This window comes from Dermacentor variabilis, chromosome 4, assembly GCF_050947875.1.
Source record: "Dermacentor variabilis isolate Ectoservices chromosome 4, ASM5094787v1, whole genome shotgun sequence".
In the NCBI taxonomy this organism is placed as follows: domain Eukaryota; kingdom Metazoa; phylum Arthropoda; class Arachnida; order Ixodida; family Ixodidae; genus Dermacentor; species Dermacentor variabilis.
This window is the reverse complement of record NC_134571.1, coordinates 54,955,216-54,974,468: the sequence shown is the minus strand read 5'-3', so window position 1 is coordinate 54,974,468 and position 19,253 is coordinate 54,955,216. Positions and strand designations below refer to the sequence as shown.

Below are 19,253 nucleotides of genomic sequence, written 5' to 3'. Positions count from 1 at the left end.
TGCGAGGAGGATCCCTAGGCGGTCGCATCGCCGCAGACGCGCCTGGAAACACCTGGCGATGAGTGTTGCGGCGACGACGATCGGGCCAAAATGTCTGCCGCCCCGCCGCAGTCGCGCCGGCAAAACCACGTGTCGCAGGCGAAACGCAACACTAGCCATTTGTGATTTCCTCTGCGACACTTAAAAGATTGTCTTATTAATACTTCACTTTTTCCATGATTGATCGATTTCTCCTTCAATAAACTATAAATTTAGAAAATTTAAAGTAAAAACACAAATTCACAGTTATAATATTCTTAATATTATTATTCAAAATTTAACTTGCTCATTTTTACGTCTATCCTTTACTATTTACTATTCCTAACTAAGCAAGGCTGACTACCTTATTATACACTGATTTATTTCATTTGTTATTGGTTTACTTCTCATCTTTGGTTATTAATTTATTTTCCTTTTTATTACTTATTTATTTATTAACTAATTTATTTCATTTCTCAATCATATAACCACCCAGTACGTGGCCTATCCTCCACAGTGGGTGTATATTTGTGCCATTACTTGAGGCTTCTTCTTCTTCTACTTCGTCATCATCATCATGATCATGATCATCATCATTCTCTTTGAGACTACAAGACTTCATTCCCTATCTTTGAAGCTGAGCTTTTGGTAATAATTCTAGCGCGCCGGAAACTTCATTTTTTAACGCAATCAATGCGGTAACTATAACAGATTCCCCTTCAGTCTGTACTTCGCTTACAGCTTCTTCCAATTCACCAGCCATAAAAATGTTCCTAATATTAGTCCTTCCACAGCTGAACCTCGTAAAACTATTATGGGTACCAGGTCACTGCGGATTACATTTCAATGAAATGGCCGATTCGTTGGCGCGAGCAACCCTGAGTGGACCGACAATATCGGCTCTTCCAGTAGTGGCCATCATAACAGCGATTAGATACCGAAATTTTTCAATTCGTATACGTCACTGAAACTAAAACATCGTGGGCAGAATTTCAGCACCTAAAATTTCCGTGGAAAATCCAGTGGTGTGCATCAAGTAATGATCATCAGATTACGCTGCCGTGTCCTCCCATTAAACCTACAGTTACACATGGCTGGTCTGGTGATATCGCCCCTGTGTCTATACTGCCTAGAAATAGAATCTATGGAACATGACTTTTTGTTAGGTCGAAATTACAAAGAGAAAGATTTATTGAATTTGCGCTTGCTATAAATTTGGGGTAAACTTAACATCAGAAATAGTACTAACCTTCGGTGCCTCAGTACCGGGTTTTAGCCACATGGTGCCGCTTATGATTTCATTCAGTCAACAAAACCAATAAGATTTGATATTCCTACTCTTAGTACTTTTAGTGACATGTTTGGGATAAACACTAGCATTACTATTATTAATTGTTCGGCTTAGGAAAACTGTTAATCTGACTCTTTCGATCGCTCAATTGCGCATTACTTGTAGTATTTAATATATTATATAAAATTTCAGGTGCTCAATCCTTGGCCAATCCCAAGGGTGGGTATGAGCCATATTGTAGGGACATCTTCACAACCATCATCATCATTATCACTTTTTCGAAATTCTGATGCTAACTCTCGCAATTTATTTTTCTTATCGTATATAACTAAAATATCTCTTTAGTATATTTATTTTAAATTGATAATAACAAGGTTCATAGAATTAAGCTTTTTCATTGTAATTCTGCGTTAAAGTACTATTAATATGGCTTTGATATCTACCTTCTCATTAATTTTAAAGCATTACTTTTTTTTAACCACCAGCTTAATCGACTGCACCCCGTAGTGGGTTACTCCATATTACGTAGGATCAACCAGGCAACCAACCAACCATAGAGTTTCTCATTATAACATGAAACTCTACGCAACCAACCAACGTATGTCAGCTTTCCTTCAGAGCAGTTATGCTGAAACACACCCACATGAATACACGACGTACTGCCGTGGAAGACTTCCTTCGCTACTGCGCTGGACTAAATTGACAAAATTATTTTTATTTATGCGTTTCCTTCTCTAGCTCTTTTTGAGTAGATTTCTTTATTACTTTGTTCACACACAGCACGTATTCGATCCCCGTCTTAAGTTTTCAATCGCTCTCCGTGTTTTTTCTTCTCACTATCTTTTATTTCGGTCTCACATTCCATTTCTGAAAAAAAAGAAAGGAAAATCTCTTAGGTAATGTAAAAGAAAAAAATTATAGACACGACGTCACTGGTCGCTTCCGGTGCCTGCTGTACGGTCCAAGTACGAGCTTCGAGATCGGTTCCACATTTAAGTCTCCTTGATCACATCCCTCACGTCGGCTACTTCAGGCAATGAAATGCAATTTCCAAAGTCAGGCTTTTCCGTGCTGCACGCACCGGATGGGGCGTCACGGACGCCATGTTTTGAGCAAAGCCTATTGGTGGGCATATACGGCACTGTCTGTGAGGTCATCTTTATAGCGGCTAGTGTCATCATCGCCAGTCGCCTCCTTACCCAGCAGCCTTGCGCATCTCTCGTTCCAAAGCGTTCGTATGCGTTTGGCGAGCCTGCTTTCAGTAGTAGCCTGTATGCCTTTTCGAATGGTAAGACAGGCGATGCGTCTGAAACGATCCTGGTGAGTTCGCGTGCCGCGCATTCTACACAGATAGTTAAGATAACTAGCGGATAACCATTTCAAAAGAGTGTAAGAAATGCATCCGTTGTTTTGCGTAAGCGTGTACGTAAGCGAGTTTTCATGTGCGTGTGGGCACTTGGACAAATTCACTGAGTGCTGTAATGTCGAGCTCCAAATTATTAACCTTCTTGGTTCGGCAATAAGCTGATACGGCCTTTTTGCTTACGCCGAGCCGCTCTCCCATTACGGTTGTAAAGACTTGTGGACACATTGCCGAACGCTAGAGGTGACAACTGTAGTGTCACCGTGGGGCGGCAGAGACGCCAACTCGGATGCAGCGGCGCGTGCAAGATGGCGAAGGTTCTTTATCGTTCCTAACATCCGGGTTCGCAGACCACCAGGGTTGCCTTGTCCTAAGTTTCCCAAAAAACGTCCGGCTAGCGGCTTAAGATCTTAACTGGAATACTTGTGCGCGGGTATCTCGGAAACTATGCTAATCTTAGGATTTGCGCCAAGCAGACATGCCTTCCCTAATGCCAGACTTTCGATGCGAAAGCGTCAAATGGCTCATTGAGCGCAAAACCGACGTCCGGCGTATACGTAGCAGCCTAAATTCCCATTGGCTGCGACGCCACGGGACGAGCGTGACTCGACGGAGCAGAGAGCAGAGCCGGCGAAACTAGAGAACTGAAGGCGAAAGAGAACGCCAGCGCGCCAACTGTTGCGTGAGGAAACAGGGCATCACCGCGACGCTACGTCATACTCGCTTTCGGAAGCCTGCGTTATCGGCGCGTTCCTCGTCCGCGCTAACTCTCGCTTGCATCCTGACTGCACCTGGGTAATTTCAAATCAAAGCACGCCAAGCGTCTCAGCGCGTTCGCTTGCCCGCGAGGCGTTCATAACTCGAAGTACCACTCAGTGGCGTTCAATTGGACATTGATGCTTTCGCATTCATAACGCATAAGTGCTTAGGTATCCTCCGTTTTTTTAACGCGATAGCGTTAAGGAGCTCGTGTCACAGAAAAGCCGGTGTCGTCGGCGTCGGCGTCGGCGTCCGCGGCGTTGGCCGTGAGCGATAAATCACGGCGGGCACTTCATAAATAAAAAGCAACTTCCAAGATGGGCTGGGCGGGAATCGAACCAGGGTCTCCGGAGTGTGAGACGGAGACGTTACCACTGAGCCACGAGTTCGATGCTTCAAAGCGGTACAAAAGCGCCTCTAGTGAACGCGGTGTTGCCTTAGAAACGAGCTGTTTCTAAGGCTCAGGCGTGCGTCGCTTGCTCAGGCGCACATTTCGTTGTCGCGCCGAACGCTGCGTTGCTCGACGCTCACCGCGTCCGATGCGGGGCGCGTTGTCGCTGCGCCGTAGCTCATTGTCTTACACCCCTTGGCGGGTCGACGGGAACGCTGTCGCGTTCCACTCTTGAAGGCGAAGCTTAAGCGTCCTCCAATTTTTTTTTTGCAGTTGTAACGTGTACCTTATAGTGAACTATTGTAAAATGTTAACTTGCGGATATTCCTATTTAGTTACCTGCACATGCATTGCGATTTATCGTCAACGTAATTAATGCACGCCTCTGCCGGTAATTCACTTGAACAGTCCGAATTGCGCCATAAGCTTCACGTGTTGGGCTCGTCCCTGGTCCACATTCCCTCTTTCATCTTCTCATTTTTACTGCAGGGTAGAAAACCCGGTATTCGCGCCTGTTTTCTCCGAGCCTTTCCAATTATTCTCTCTCTCTCTCTTTCTCTCTCTCGTTGTTGAAGCTAAAACAAAGTACTCACAGTATAGACCAAATCAAGATGTTCTTTTTTTTTCCGCTGCAGACTCGGATCAAAGGATTTCCTCGCGCCGGGTGTTTCTCCTTTGTTTTCCCTTTCAGGCGTTCTTTCTTTCCCGCGATCAAAGCGTGGCTCGTTGCGAGGAGTGGAGGAGTGGCGTTCCTGCTCCTCATGCTCTTGGTGGCGGCCGCCCCCTTGGTGGAGGTGTACCTCCAGGCGCGGTTCGAGCAACCGTCAGCCGCCGCGCAGCGCCAGCAGGCCCCGGGCGGAGCCGGCCGGGAGGCGACCGCGAAAACCACGACCACGACGACGACCACGGCGGGGACTCACGCCGGCCCCTTGCAGATTGGCCGCAACGTCCTTGGTCCCGCGTACGCATCTCACGACCACGCCGGTTTAGCTGCTCCGCGAAAGCTTTGCCAGGAGGAGCCGGAACATCTGAGTAAGCGAGAAAAACAAGCCTGTCTCACGTACTGCGCATATCTGTGACGAGAACCGCCACTGCGTCGAAGCGTCGTTCGTGGTCGTGCTCAATGTCTCAGGGACGGTGATCTGGGGTCATTTACCGTTCTCTAATGATAATAGCAAAGCAGTTTCAGTCACTTTCAGGTGGCATTGACAACGGCGAGTCGCGCAGGTCGTGCGACCAAGGCGGTCGCGAAGCGAGGGTCACGTTGGTCGACAAGCGACCGTTTCGGATCAGTCGCTATAGCTGCTCGATTTTTCCAGCTCCGCGACTGCAGTCGCAAAGCTGCCGAATCAATGAGAGGCGCCGCAGCAGGACGCCGAAACGCGCTCGCATTTATGTGACATGACGATGGTGGTGCGAGGGAACGCCGCCAATCGCGAGACATTTTGATGTGGCGACGGGGAGGTGTGAGCATCTAGAGTTACGGTATACGGCTCGCGCAGGGTGCGGGAACCATATACAGTAGCTCTGTATGACCATCCGCCGCTGTGAGTTGCTCCTCCACGACGTAGCGGTCTGTGTCGCGCTACCCAGGCGTACATCTTCGTTGTGGATGCCGCCAAGGAGGCTACGTGCTCGTGCACGCACGACGGGTTCTGAAGCGCGTCGGAATGCTCCAGCCGCAAGCTATCACTTGTGCGAGTTGCTTCACGGGATTGTACAATTTTTCGAGCGGCTCACGAGACAGAAGGTAATATTCGTTGGCAACCACTGTTCGCAATGACCAAAACTGGATGTCTCGACGAATACCGCCGGCCGTAATTTTAAAGAAATGCCCTTTCGTTCTCGCTGGTACCTCCAGTGCTGTATCACTCTTAATGCATTGTTTCTTTAGTTGCGGAACTGGGGCGGCTTGCACGAACATTTAATGACGAAAATAATAACGCATTTAAGGTCGCGTTCTTGTGAGGACTATAGGCGTTGTCTATGGAACATTTAAGAACGCGTTCCTAAATTCGTTTTTATTTTCGTTATTAAATGTTCGTGCAAGCCGCCCCGGGTTTTGATATCGGCTTCCAATTCATTACGCACCGCCGTTAACTCTGATCTTGTGCTCGATTTCAACCACACGGACTGCGATGCTACTGCCAAGTTCTCTGCTATTTTGCCTTTTCATTAATTGTTCGCCTTTCTCTCTCTCTCTCTCTCTTTATATATATATATATATATATAATTGATCAAACAAGAAAACGTGCGCTGTTATACTCCTACTCATATCTGGGGCTGTATGTTCCGAAACGATTCACTTCGGCGATAGTTCCGTCGCCAGGCGCGTGCTGATTGGCTGGTTGAGCAAAATTGGATGACGTAGCTCATTCGATTTTGCTAAAACAGCCAATCAGTGCTCAGAGATGGCGAAGGCGTGGCCGAGGCGACATTATCGCCGAGAAGGATCGTTTCCGAATGCGGCCCCTGCAGTGCTGCATTAATTTTGCGTTTCACGGCAGAATTTGCATAAGAAACTTCGAATGGTTGCGACGCGCCACCCGCACGGCAGTTTATGGGGCTGTTTGGAGCTCAATACACCCAGACGGATCGCTATGGAATTTCGGCAAATTTTCGCGAGTTCACGCGGGAAGCGAGACCTGTGCAGCGACTGCAAACATGCTATCGCATGGGAAGCTCTGGCGCTCGCGGCCCTCGTAGCGTCATCCTGTTCCGGCGCGTTAGGCGTTAGCCCTCTCGTCTACAACCGTGCACTGGCGCACCGCAGTAGGCCTGGTCCCCGTCGCGACAGTGGTGCCCGAGTTGAAACTGCTGGAGCCTGCTTTCCTCCACGTCAAGCCAGGAGGCCGCTGGTGGCCGAGTCACTGCTTGGCGCGCCACCGCGTAGCCGTCATAGTGCCTTACCGGGACCGGCTTAGAAACCTGCGCGTCTTTCTGCACCACATGCACCAGTTCCTGCGCAAGCAGGAGCTCGACTACGGCATCTACATTATCGAACAGGTACGCAAAGAACAAGAAAGAAAAGAAAGAAGGCGCCCAAGTGGGTGTGTGTGTAGGTTATCGAAACAGTATTCCTGTTGCTTATTATTTTGCAATTTTCAATAGTGGGCTTGTTCGTTAGCAGAACCGCCTTAGTGCACCTTTAGTATACCTTTCTATTACTTCAGGGTGCCAAGAGGGTGTTATGTGCAAAAGATACATCGTAAGAATTTTACGGATGCTCCGGCAGGTCAAGCTTTCAGTTAAAACGTTGTGTGAGCTCTTTGTTTCAGCGGTTTGCTCTAAATCAATGTTTGAGCACGTCATACAATCGTAGTAGGCTACGGATATCGCCCTTCTGCTTCATGTGTATGTCGCACAAGATATTCGTCCATTCAGTACCTCATCATTTTAATGCCTTGGGCGACATGCACTAAACGAGCCTGCTAAACACAGGCGAAAGTTTTTTGAGTCTTAGAAATATAGCTGCAGCAACGGAAATGTTCATGGAAAATCTGTTTTACGGTAAACTCGGGGAGGTGCGGACATTACTGGCTAACTCAGCGGGTTAAGTTGCGAGATTAGTCTACCAAATGACCATTCATCCAATAGCCGAAAGAAGGTCCATCACCAGCTATTGCAAAGCCTGAGGCAACTAATTATGTCTTTTTGAAAACTGGGAAGGAGGCAAGAATAATATACACTTTTAGGCGTCCGTTGCGTCTATGACGGCATAATTTGGAACTGCGCCGTGTGGCATGACAAAAATATTTAAGGACACAGGTTTCCAGTATAGCGCGAAGGTTAGGTCAGAGGTTTCGAGTGGTGAGGAAGGCGTTCGATCAGACTTCATATGCAAGAAAATGACTATGGTTGTATGCGTTCGTTTGAGAATAAGAACATGTCACACGTCGTCTGTGTTGTTTGATATGAGTGCCACTGACAAGCGATAACGGCTCATTTCTCTCATCTCACTTCATCCAACGAGAGCCCGATATACGTTTCTCCGTCCACCCTGGAAAAAAGAAATGTGAATAAATGCTGACTGCATCATTGGTGCAGAGTGGCGACGGGGACTTCAATCGAGCCAAACTGCTCAACGTCGGCTACGAGGTGTCCAAGACGATGCACGACTACAACTGCTTCATCTTCCACGACGTGGACCTGATACCAGAGAACGACCGGAGCATCTACGCGTGCCAGGAGAACCCGTACCACATCTCCCGCTGCCTGGACATCTACGAATACAAGTTCGTCGTTTCAGTCCCACTCCTCTCTTCGCAGACGATGTGGCACTGACATTAGAGAGCACGACGGGTATTTGCTAGCGCAGACGTATGCGACCTCACCAGTACTGGCTGGTGGCGATAACTCGTGACACACGTGATCAACCATAACCCTTTAGTGGTGGCGCTGTCGTGTTGCTGCGTTGCACGACTCTACTTAGAAAGAAGAAAACAAAAAAAAAAGACACAGCATTGCCTATGTGGTGACCCTGACCCCTGCCGACACGTCTGCGCTTAACGGACGAGTGGGGCATACCCTCGGTCATTGAGGGAAGAGCTTTGCACGATTTGGTCAAGCGCAGCGTCACAGTGTGTCGCCACTAGCGCGTTTGCTCGGGCCTACATAAGCCTTCCCATGCACATTTACAGTAATGCGACTGCGCTGTATTACATATCTCTGCTACCTAACAGAAAAAGAAAACGCCGAAAAGTAGTAAGTGAACTGCCTAAAGCATGGTGGTAATGTAGCGCAACACAAGCGAATACAAAAGGCCAGAGAAGCAGGACATGCCATGCGCCCTATGTCAAATTTAATCGTCGTATTGGACGTTTATGGGAACCTATTTACATAAAAAATCAATGAGTAGACAAAAAGAGGAAAGAAAGAGGTATCAGGAACGTGACCGCGCATCGGGACGATTGGACTCGCTACGTGTGTTGGTGCCAGTGGACGCCTGACTGACGCATATATATGACGCGTCCAGCTTTTCTTTTGAGGTGGAACGTTATATTATGGGCTATAGCCATCACAACATGCTCGGGCCAAAAACGATTAGGCTACACCAACACGCAGGCCAACGCGCAGTGAGGTGAGAAGTATACGAGACAGAGGGCGAACGACAGTGCTCGCTTAATTTGATATTTGCACGTCGTCCATTCTTGCCCATTGATGACTTTCCGCACGCCAACCGCGGCAATCGATACACGTCAAACATGTACCGGCTCTGCGTGGTATACTCTATATACGCCCCTGTCCGCATTCTCACATCGCTTGTTGTCTTTCGAGCAAGTATGTACAAGACAGCTTATCAGATGAAGAAAACGAGGGTTTAGTGTCACGGTGCTTTTAGAAGTTTTTTTTTAAGGCCCTGGGAGGATGAGTGTACATATGAGGTATCATAGGACACACTTCTGGCTTGACAGGTTGTTGCCATCTTACCTCGGTTTGATAATTAAATTTCACAGACTTGGCCTTTTTCTCTTCGCTGCCCCGAGCGATGAAATGTGCTAGAAAGCCTACCTACGCAACGTTTTCACTTGTTCAGCGGAGCACCGGACGAATACGGGGGAAAGCTATACCACGTTTGATGATTCTCTGAGTGACTCGACGTGAAGGTAACTAACCGCTCAACCAACTTGGACGATAGTGCGATCACACATGTCAAGGTGAAAATTCTTGCGTCGTGTCAGGAAACGGGACTTTCTTTTTTTTTTAACACTTCAGCCCTGAAATGCAAACCCATTCCGCACTCTCGAAACGCGATTAATTTGCGCACAATGCCTCTGATTTTAGTTATCACTCTCGATAAAACAACTAAAGTGTTTCGAGAGAGCGAGATGGGCTTGTCGCTCATTACTAAAGTGTTACAGGAGAGAAATAACCAGTTTGATGACTTGACCATCGAATTTTCATTTTCACGTGTGTGCTGATGATATCATATTACGATCGTTGGAGCCGTTGCTTAACTTGACGACGACGGAGTCACTCTAAGAGGGCCTTTTGTTCGGCACCACTGAGGTCATAAAGCATTTTTTTTTTCGGTGCCACTGAGGTGACGTAGCGACGGTATGTATAGAACAGCTCCGATGAGACGATGCAAAGATTACACCAGGCAGCCTTTGGAACTCGCTAAAGAAAATTAGAAAAATGTGATCATGCTCTGCGAAATGGAAATCTCAAACCGACGAAAGAGAAGCAACAACCTGACAAGACATAAGTGTGTGCTCACATAGATTACCCGCATAAATTCCCCCAAGGCATGAAAAAAAAAAAACTGAACGAAGAGCTTTGCGCTGTCCTGCCAACGACAAAGCGCAAAGGTCAACAAGCAAATGATGCGAGAACGCGGGTAGCAGTACACGCAGTAAGTTGCGGTGCGTGCCAAGCTTCCACATTGATACCGTGTAAAGCGGGTGTCGCGTATACATAGCCCTTGACTGGCCGCAAGCCATCCACGTGACATAACGGAAGATGTGTAAACAAGACATAGAATGAGCACAGGCGTTTCCTCTCCGCTTCAAATGGTTCCCATCTCGCTAGGAATTTTCGTATGCGTGACTGAAGTCCAGCCCTCTTTGACGTGGATATGTTGTTTGTATACAGTCAAGTTCACAATGGTCATGGTAGCCTTCAATATTAGAAGGAAAGGCGATAATAGTGTCATCCAAGCAGCCATTGCTCCTACTATCAAACAACTTGAGTATCTTAACAGCAGATGTAGTGTGCCACGAGTTCACATTGATGCGAGGCTTAATTCGCTCCTGAACTATTCTTACTTTTTTTTTTCACTCGGTATATATGTTCGCTTCTTGCCAATAAAAACAACAATGGGGATGGGGTAGGGGGAGGAAATCAAGAACGCCTGGGTATTTAGATTTAGGGGCACGTTAAGGAACCCCAAGTCAAATTGACCCACTGAGTCCTTCACTTCGGCGTGACCCACCATGCAGGTTTAGACGTAAAACAGCACAATTTGCATGTACTCTTTCTAATAAAACGATCAGATGAGTATCAGCGCACGTCCTCCTTTACGTGCCTTCTGTTTTCGTTTGTGTACCATTCCCATACCACCATTAACGCCCACCACCTCGTCCAATGTTCTATCCTAATGCCCAGCGCACATGTTTTTCCTTTTGAGTACCCTTCTCTATGCATTGTGCTAGCAGGACAGCTTGACGCTTATGCAGATCTTCTTCACTGTTGCACATTTCAGTGGAATCCATCATACGGTAGCAAATTTTCTAATCCTATCCCGCCACATAATTTTCTGTCTTCTACTGCGACTGCACTCCATAACTGACAGCCATTAGGTCACTATAATCTGACCTAGGCATCACATGGACAGTCCAGTTTCATTACCCCTTTCTATTAATTTCAAATAGAATAGAATTCTTGCACTGTAATCCATACGGCAGTGTTCCTGTTTCCTGACGTTATAGTTAATACTCGTATGGTTAGCGAGAATAATACGTTTAAATCATTGCTCGATGCCTATTTGGAGAATCGGCTAAGAAAAAAAAAAGGTTATCGGGTTACATACATTGGTTCACTATGGAAGCTTCCTATATGAAGCTCTTTAATGGGTGTAGTGCCTCTTCACGACTGGCCAATGGCCGGATCCAATTCTGGACAAACTTCACCCAAGCGTTGCGCCCAACATTTTTCTGTTCCACCGCTCGTTGCGCTGTCCTTGGTTTCTCCTATGCGGCTTCTTATTATCCTCAATGTTTCTATCGCGTAGGTTGGTACTGGTATAGAATGCACTGGCTTTTGCTTTGTTGTGCCTTTAAGTAAGCCTGAGGCTCTGGTAACCTGCACGTTCCCTATTCTCACCGCCCCAACTCCCCCGTTTTCTCCCTTGACAGGCCGTCCTACCCCACGATATTCGGCGGTGTGAGCGCGTTGAGGCAGGAGCACATAGAGAAGGTCAACGGCTTCTCCAACGTATTCTGGGGCTGGGGAGGGGAGGACGACGACATGTCCGTGAGGTAAGCTGCGCGGCGGCGTCGCCGCCACCACCGCCACGAGGTTTTTGCGCGAGAACGAGCGCGCAGTAAGCTCACGTGGCAGATTGTGACGTTATTAAAGAGGACCAAATCAATCAATCAATCAATCAATCAATCAATCAATCAATCAATCAATCAATCAATCAATCAATCAATCAATCAATCAATCAATCAATCAATCAATCAATCAATCAATCAATCAATCAATGACTTTATTGGCCCGGCACAGGCTGCATGTTCAGCGGGGCTAAATAGTCATGATTGGAACTTGACTGCAATCGCACTCACAATCGCACTCTCGGCTCGTTTGCCGGTGGAACATTTTCCTTATTAAACGCTGTAGCCGCTTTGTGTAGGGATATAGTAAATGTGCAGATATTTTGCGCAGTTACCGCTAATTGAACGTTATTGTGGAATGGGACCGTGTCCACGTGACACTCATTTGTCTTCAGTACAGAATGGTCACCATTGTCGCTCTTAGTGTCCTGCGTCCGTCGACTATTTCATCCTATAGCAACCGCCACCTTCATTCAAGTTGCCGCGGCCAGTCGCGCGGCAATTTTGCATGTATTCGCGGGCTTCTTTCACGCTCGGAAAAATGCTTTCATGCAGCACGTACTGAGCAACAGAAGGCTGTATCGGGAGTTTTTCACGCTGCTCAACAATTTTCTCATTGACGCTTTTCATATAATATTTGAGAAGTTGAATAATTAATTAAGACTGTTTGTCTAATTAGGCTGACGGAAAAATTAATCTGAGCATCTCCAAGTGATGACAAACAACATTGCCTTAGTTCTGTCCAGCTACGTGGGATTTGCATATTTTTTAATGTTTGGCTCAAGTTACGTAGGACACCCTGTATCCAAATATAGCATGCACTTGGTCTCTGGGACTCACCCCAGTTGAAACAAGTAAAAATACCTATGGCATTATGCGAAGGACATCGAGTACGTTACGATGATGAGGTAGAACTCCACTGAAACGATCGTCTACGCATTGTCACGGTTCCGCATATTTTCACATGAAGTCTGCATAGCTATCACAATCTTTTTATCTGAATAATAGACAATAGGTACCGTGTTGTGATAGTGGATGAGGAACCATTTCAGAAAAAGCTCATCTTAAGTTCAAGCTAACCTTTCTACACAATGTGGCCGGGCATCACAGTGGATATATGATCCGGACTGCAACGGCACGGTTCGTCAAGCGGCTCGGTATACCGTGAAAAGCACAGCCGGTGTCTCTGTCGCACTGCCGGCTGCCGGCTAGGCCCCACGAACTGGCAGGTCATCCGTCGGTTTTCCAGGTCTCCCTAAATTATATATAGCTGCATTATAAGCTGCGCCCGCAACCGCGTCCATGTTTAATTCCCCAAATCTTTTCACCGTCGTATTGCCCCTGACTTAAGCTTTAATCCTTTCACTTGCCTTTTTTTTTTCTTCCGAAGTTTACTGCGCATTCTTTGCTACTCTCTCATAAGACTTCTCGGCGAGGCTCCCACTGTTGGCGCGGCGCTTATCAGCGTCATCTGGGACGACCAGTGTCGGTCACGTGAGCGAAACGGACGCACAAACTTCACTCTTTCGCCCTCACACAACTATAGGGACCACGTGATCGACGAGCATTAAGAAAGTATAAAGGTTCCCGCTAAATTTTACGTATTAAGTTAAATGACCCCGTAGTGGGGGACTCCGGTTTAGTTTTGACCATACCTGGACTTCTTTACCTGGCACCTCAATCTAAATATGAGAGCGTTCTTCTTTTTTCTTTTTGTTGCATTTCGCCTCCATTGAAATGCGGCCACCGAGAACGGGATTGAACTCGCGAAGACCTCGAGTTGAGCAGCGCAACGCGCAGTAGCCAGTGGGCTACCACGGCCGGCAAAAAATTTCAGTGATGCGAAGTTAATTTCCGGTTTCATTTTGTTTGTATATTTGTCGTTACAATATTCTGGACGCTTCCCTGAGTTTCACTACCCAACCTGCGCAGGCGAACATAGATAGACGGTAACTCGTATATACGAGTAGAGTATTTTTATCCCAGCGTTAACGTTATACAGTTATCGCTACCGCTTCCCCCAAGTGCGCATGCACGACGAACCCTGCGCATGCGCAATCCGCGGCATGTGGTATCGGTTACGGTAGGACGATAACGCTTTGATAAAAATATTAACGCATTAAAACAAAAACGGCTGCTCGCTAAACAATTGATTTAACGCTGGCAGCGAACGTGCCTGAGCACGTTCTTTAAATGCTTGCTCCATATATATGTATGGAGCAAGCATTTAAAGAACGGAGCAAGCTATAGCTTGCTCCGTGTAGCTTGCTTTGAGAAGTTGGAAACAAATTTTTCGTTGTTTCGTCCTAAAGTTTTCGGAAGTGGTTTAGTTCGAGTGCACGCGCCGTTTTAGTCAGCCGTTCGAAGTAAGCGGGAATTTCGTAACGACTGCAGGGTGCGCTACAGCGGCTACAAGCTTGTGCACGCCAACTGCAGTATCGGCCGCTACATCGCCATGAAGCACGAAAATCAAAAGCAGAGCGAGTCAAGGTAACGTATACGCTGCACTCACTGCAGATTACAGGGTGATCACAGCCCCGCCGAGAGAGACATACAGGGCGTTTCAGCGAGAGAGGAACAACTTCATTTAGTCGCCTGCAGAACGACACCATGACCAAATGGCGCCGTGACGCGGGCCCTGACGTCTTCTCAGCGGGTAGTCTCTACTCAACTCCAGCGCGTGTTACTCCCGCGGTCGGTCGCCCTGAGGGGCATCGTTCCGTCGGTTTCGCTCGGCCTTTGTCTGCGAACACTTTCTCAAAAATTGCTTTTTTTCTTTAAGTTGCCTGTGGCACATAGCACAACTAAAGTCCATGAGGCGGTCTACTCTACGAGGCGAACATTAGTTGCACAAGAAAGAAAAATTAAAATGCGCAGTCGACTAATTAACAAAAATCAATAATTAGGCTTTTAACTAATAACCTTATGGCACACATTGCAATTTACAAATCCTAGTGGGTGAGACCACAAGGCATATTCACTTAAAAATAATTGTGTGGATGACACCATTATACGAGATATGCGCCGTCAATATTGGCGGTCAAAATGCACTGCCGTTCCGCTCACTTTCTTAACAAAACGTCGTTTTATGCATTGAAGCCCAAAAGTAGCTGGAATGCCAATGCATTTCTCAGCAAATTTCTGGAATTAATATCTCAACACTTGTGCCATCTTGAGAATTCGTTCCGAGTGGGTCCGCCTTGCGAACTTCCCGCCAAGAATTTGTAAATTGCAATATGTGCCATAAGCTAATTAATAAAAAGATGAGTGAATTTTATTTAATAAGTCGATTATACATCTCAATTTTTTGTGCATGTTCGCCTCTTCGAGTAGACCTGTTCATGGACTAGAATTACGCTACCTGCCACAGGCAATTTAAATGGCTCCTCACCAGGTCTGGCCATTTTGAGCTGACAAGCGCAGAGCATACAATGCGCGATAATAATCGTGTCTGCAAAGTATTACATCGCTACGCGCCGCGGAAAGATCTGAAATTTCAATCCGAACGCCTTTTCCCACTTCACTCGCGGCCGCCGCGCTCCAAGCCGGACGGTGACGTAATCGTGCCCCTGCGCCTACGTAATCGTGTCCGCAGTGTGATGTCGCTCGTGGTGACACGTGACTTCGAGAATAATTCAAGACAACATCTCTTATCTGTGCGATCTGTTGCTTGAATTGACGAATTGAAGTTTAGAGAAATAATAAAACACACAAACGTAATGCCTGCGTGTTTTTGTTTTACTCCGCACGGAAGCAAGAGAGATGTATTTCCGCTTCGTCTGCTTGTTCCCACGGTCGTGCGGTCACGTGCGCAGGTACCGAAACTATGCCATTTTATCGTGTTCCAGCACGTGATCACGCTCTGCGATCCGCTTGTTCTGCGTCAGTATTCGTGTAGCACTGAATGATGCCACTAGTCATGTTTCCTTGTGCACAGCGCACAAAATCGTGCGCTGCGCGAACGAAACAACAGCTTGCGCGCGGCGCGGTCAGCGGAAATGCGTAGCGCAGAAAAAGAAAAAAAGCGAGGAGAAAAAGAAATGAAGGCGGGCCCTGTGACATATGCGTCACGCGATCCTCGAGGTCGGGTTTGTGAGAACGCAGGGAAGGAATTTCCGTTGCGAAGGCTAGACCGGGCGAGTGGAGAGAGCGTCTTGCTTGGCAGTGGAGCACGCCTGCTGAAATCATGGGTTCGCGGCACTGAAATATTTCTATCTCGGCTGTTAATGAGCCGATTTGAAAAATTTTTTGCGGCAAAACGCTTCCTAGAGTACACGTAACAACTTCCAGCGTATAACCAAAATTTGCTATGGGGCCTAGTGAGGGGGCCCTCTAAAGAAAATGCAGCATCGCGATAGCAAGAAATAGTGAAATCGTTCTCTTTAGGCAGAGAGTCGACCCGTGTGAGTGTCTTGTAAGCGCGGTAGCGCTGCATTTAAACACGCCTTAATATTAATAATAAAAATTGTATTTAGCGGCATCGAGCGACGGAACATGTGCTCATGCTCAGGACGCGAACAGTACATTTCTATCATTTCCGACCTACCGTCTTACCACCGACCTAACACAAAAACGGCGGAACAAGCCAAATAAAGCTATTCGCTTTAAAAGCACCTGCAAACATAAGTTCCTACCGCCCGTTACCGCATTTTTAAAAGCGAAGTTTTTCTTTGCGAACCTCTCCGGGTTTTATGACCGTGGTTGTTGCGGCCCCGCTGTTCCCTTGCCGAATAGGCCAACCAATCACAGTGGAAAACGCGTACCGCACGGTCCGCTGGGTTCCTTGCACCGCCACCAGATGGCACTAGCCTTCGCGCATCCGTGGCAGCGGCGGCGCCGCCCTTGCGGGGGAAAGAAATAAAAACAGAAAACTCGCCTTAGCGCATCCGTGGCGGCGTTGCGTTAGCCTCTCTACAATGCCCGAATAAAGCCTTCCGTGTCACTTTGTGCGGGCATTCAATAAAAACAAACTCCTGTATCGACTCTTTATGCACTCACACTGTATATACGTATATACAGTGCATATACGTATATATCGTATATACCTTTGCTGTATATGCGAGGGCGAATCAGAAAGTCTTTACCCCATATTTTTTAAAGCCAAATTACGGTTCTAAATGGGAAGGCAACATATCCATTCACAGCGGTGGCCCTTTCTTGAACCGGCCCGGCCTCATCTGCCGGTAGCTCCACGGCACGACGCTGTTGTCGTTTGTTGAAGATGACGGTTGTGCTTCACACGTCCATGGCCTACTAGCAACGAAGTATTTTCTGTGGAGCAACGGACGAACGCCCATCGAAATCCACAGGAAAATGCAGACCACTTTCGGGGGAAGGTGTCTCGCTTTGAGAAGTTGTGAGATCGCAAAAGGCAATGAAGACTTGCACGACAATAACCGTTCTGGGAGGCCACGGGCGTCGCTGACTGACGACAGCGGTATATTAAATTTAGTGCTGCGATGAGGCAAATGTCTGAACCGATGTGAGTAATATGTGGATAAAATAGTGTAAGGTACGTAGAATAGCACGTATACTTGTAATTGCTACCTTATTTTGGCTAATAAAAGATAGGGGCCAAAGACTTTCCGATTCATCCCCGTAGACTGCAACTCGCTGGTTCTGCTGCATTTATTCCCGTCGACTCTTTCAGGCACCGGCTTATAAGGCGCAGCTTCTTCCGCATCTACAAGGACGGCCTCAACAGCCTCAAGTACCGGGTGCTCGACATTGTTTTCAAGAGGCTCTACACCCACGTCATAGTGGACCTTTTTCAGCACACTGCGCCCAAGTGAAAAAGGAAGAGAAGAAAAGCACGCCGTAGTGATCAACACAATACGCAGAGCGTGCACGCAAGCGGTGATCCTGCAATGCTTCGTCGACAATTATTTTGTTACCTACTCACTTCTTGGGCTGCAGTGCTGATTATTTTACCATGCATGTAACAAGGCGTGTGTCACAAAACGCCAGCAAAATCATTTATTGCGCAGTATGCAATACAGTCGTTTTAATAGAGCAAAAGGACGTTTTCTGCGTTGGGTCCCAGATTGGCATAACTGCGGGTGCGCTGACCTAGATTAGTAAATGGGAAAATTTTGAGTAAAATGTAATAAAAACAGTTTCGTGGATACCACGCTTGTGTAGTGAAAGCTTCTTTGAAATACTCACTGGCCCAAGTTGTCTACTTCCGTCTAGACATTCAGCTGCTTCTGTCGCCGACTTCTTCACCTCTCTGTGGCCGACATACCCAGCTACTCAAGTTATCTGTTCGGCAAGACAGCGTAAGCCAGTACCCTCAAAGTGGGAAGGAAGCCGCAAGGAAAGCGTCATCTGTGGTGCGGGCATGGCGTTTTCGCTCCCAATCTCGAGCTCGCCTGATCGCTCGGGGATGTGAGGGCCCTGCTTCCTTCATGACGTTTCAGGGTAAAGGATGTTTTATAGAGTTCTGGTTTCAACTACTACGCTTCTCTTAGATGCTTGTGAGCTTGCCGATTTATTAAGCATACACTGGTGGAACCGGGCACGCAGCAGCGCGCAAAGCGAGTCACCATCACTGGCGCTCCTGTGAAAGGATAAGCACGCCGTGATAGCGAACACCATCTGTTTAAAGCGCCGCCACCGACTCGCGAAGGGAAAGGCGAGGCATGACCCCTCCGCGGCAAAACTTCCACGATACTGCGGGTACAAGCGGTGGGTTCAAACAGCCGTGAGGCGAGCGATGCGCTGACGGCAGCGCCATCTAGTGGCGTTGCAGGGAATCGAGCTTTGACGATAAAGGCCGTCAAGCCACATTAATTTAGAGTGAAGAAAGCGACACTGTTGACACCATGGTTAGATAAGTTATTTTTTTTAAATGAGGGTGCATAAAAATGTCACTGCCTTCAAATTTTCACTTCGAACTACCCATAAGGCACTAATAAAAACATTAATAGATTTTTTTTAAATTATTGTTCTGAAGCTCACGATATTGGCGGCAAAGTATGACCATCCCGCCTACGAACCTCTCGGCAAAAATGCCATGTTTGCTGCGCTTGTAGGGTTTTTATATATAAAAAAGAAGTTATGTATATTCTAAAAAATATGTCACCCTGTGTCGCCGCATGACGGATCATATATCGGAAAAGGCGCTGCCGAGTTCAAGTCAAAGAACTTTCCGGCCTGGTCTTTCCATTTGGTGTGCGCATGCAGACTCGGAAAGCCGTATCCACCTTACTCGGCACAGGAAAGAATTTAGTGCATTAGTGAATTTTGACATAGCGAATGCTTATGACAATCTCGAGTACCCACTACTGCTGAACACGTTACTGTCCTAGTATTTTCCTATATATATATAATGGCATGGATTTCTGAATACTTAACAAACAGAAAATTTCAATGTTT

The 19,253-nt window shown here is 47.1% G+C and overlaps 1 protein-coding gene across 6 annotated transcripts in view; it reads left to right on the top strand.

Annotated features, from left to right (window-relative positions):
• Window positions 1–2,506: 2,506 nt before the first annotated feature.
• Window positions 2,507–19,253, top strand: part of LOC142579175 (beta-1,4-galactosyltransferase 4-like) — a 35,119-nt gene continuing 18,372 nt past the window's right edge. For 4 of the 6 annotated variants that reach the window (XM_075689135.1, XM_075689134.1, XM_075689133.1 and 1 more), the window contains exons 1-6: window positions 2,507–2,629; window positions 4,458–4,854; window positions 6,596–6,828; window positions 7,870–8,057; window positions 11,679–11,801; window positions 14,271–14,366. In XM_075689135.1, coding sequence (XP_075545250.1) covers window positions 4,584–4,854; window positions 6,596–6,828; window positions 7,870–8,057; window positions 11,679–11,801; window positions 14,271–14,366 — 911 coding nt within the window. In that variant the 5' untranslated portion in view covers window positions 2,507–2,629; window positions 4,458–4,583. The remainder of the gene's footprint in view (window positions 2,630–4,457; window positions 4,855–6,595; window positions 6,829–7,869; window positions 8,058–11,678; window positions 11,802–14,270; window positions 14,367–19,253) is intronic. The other 2 variants (XM_075689132.1, XM_075689136.1) reach the window with 2 other exon arrangements.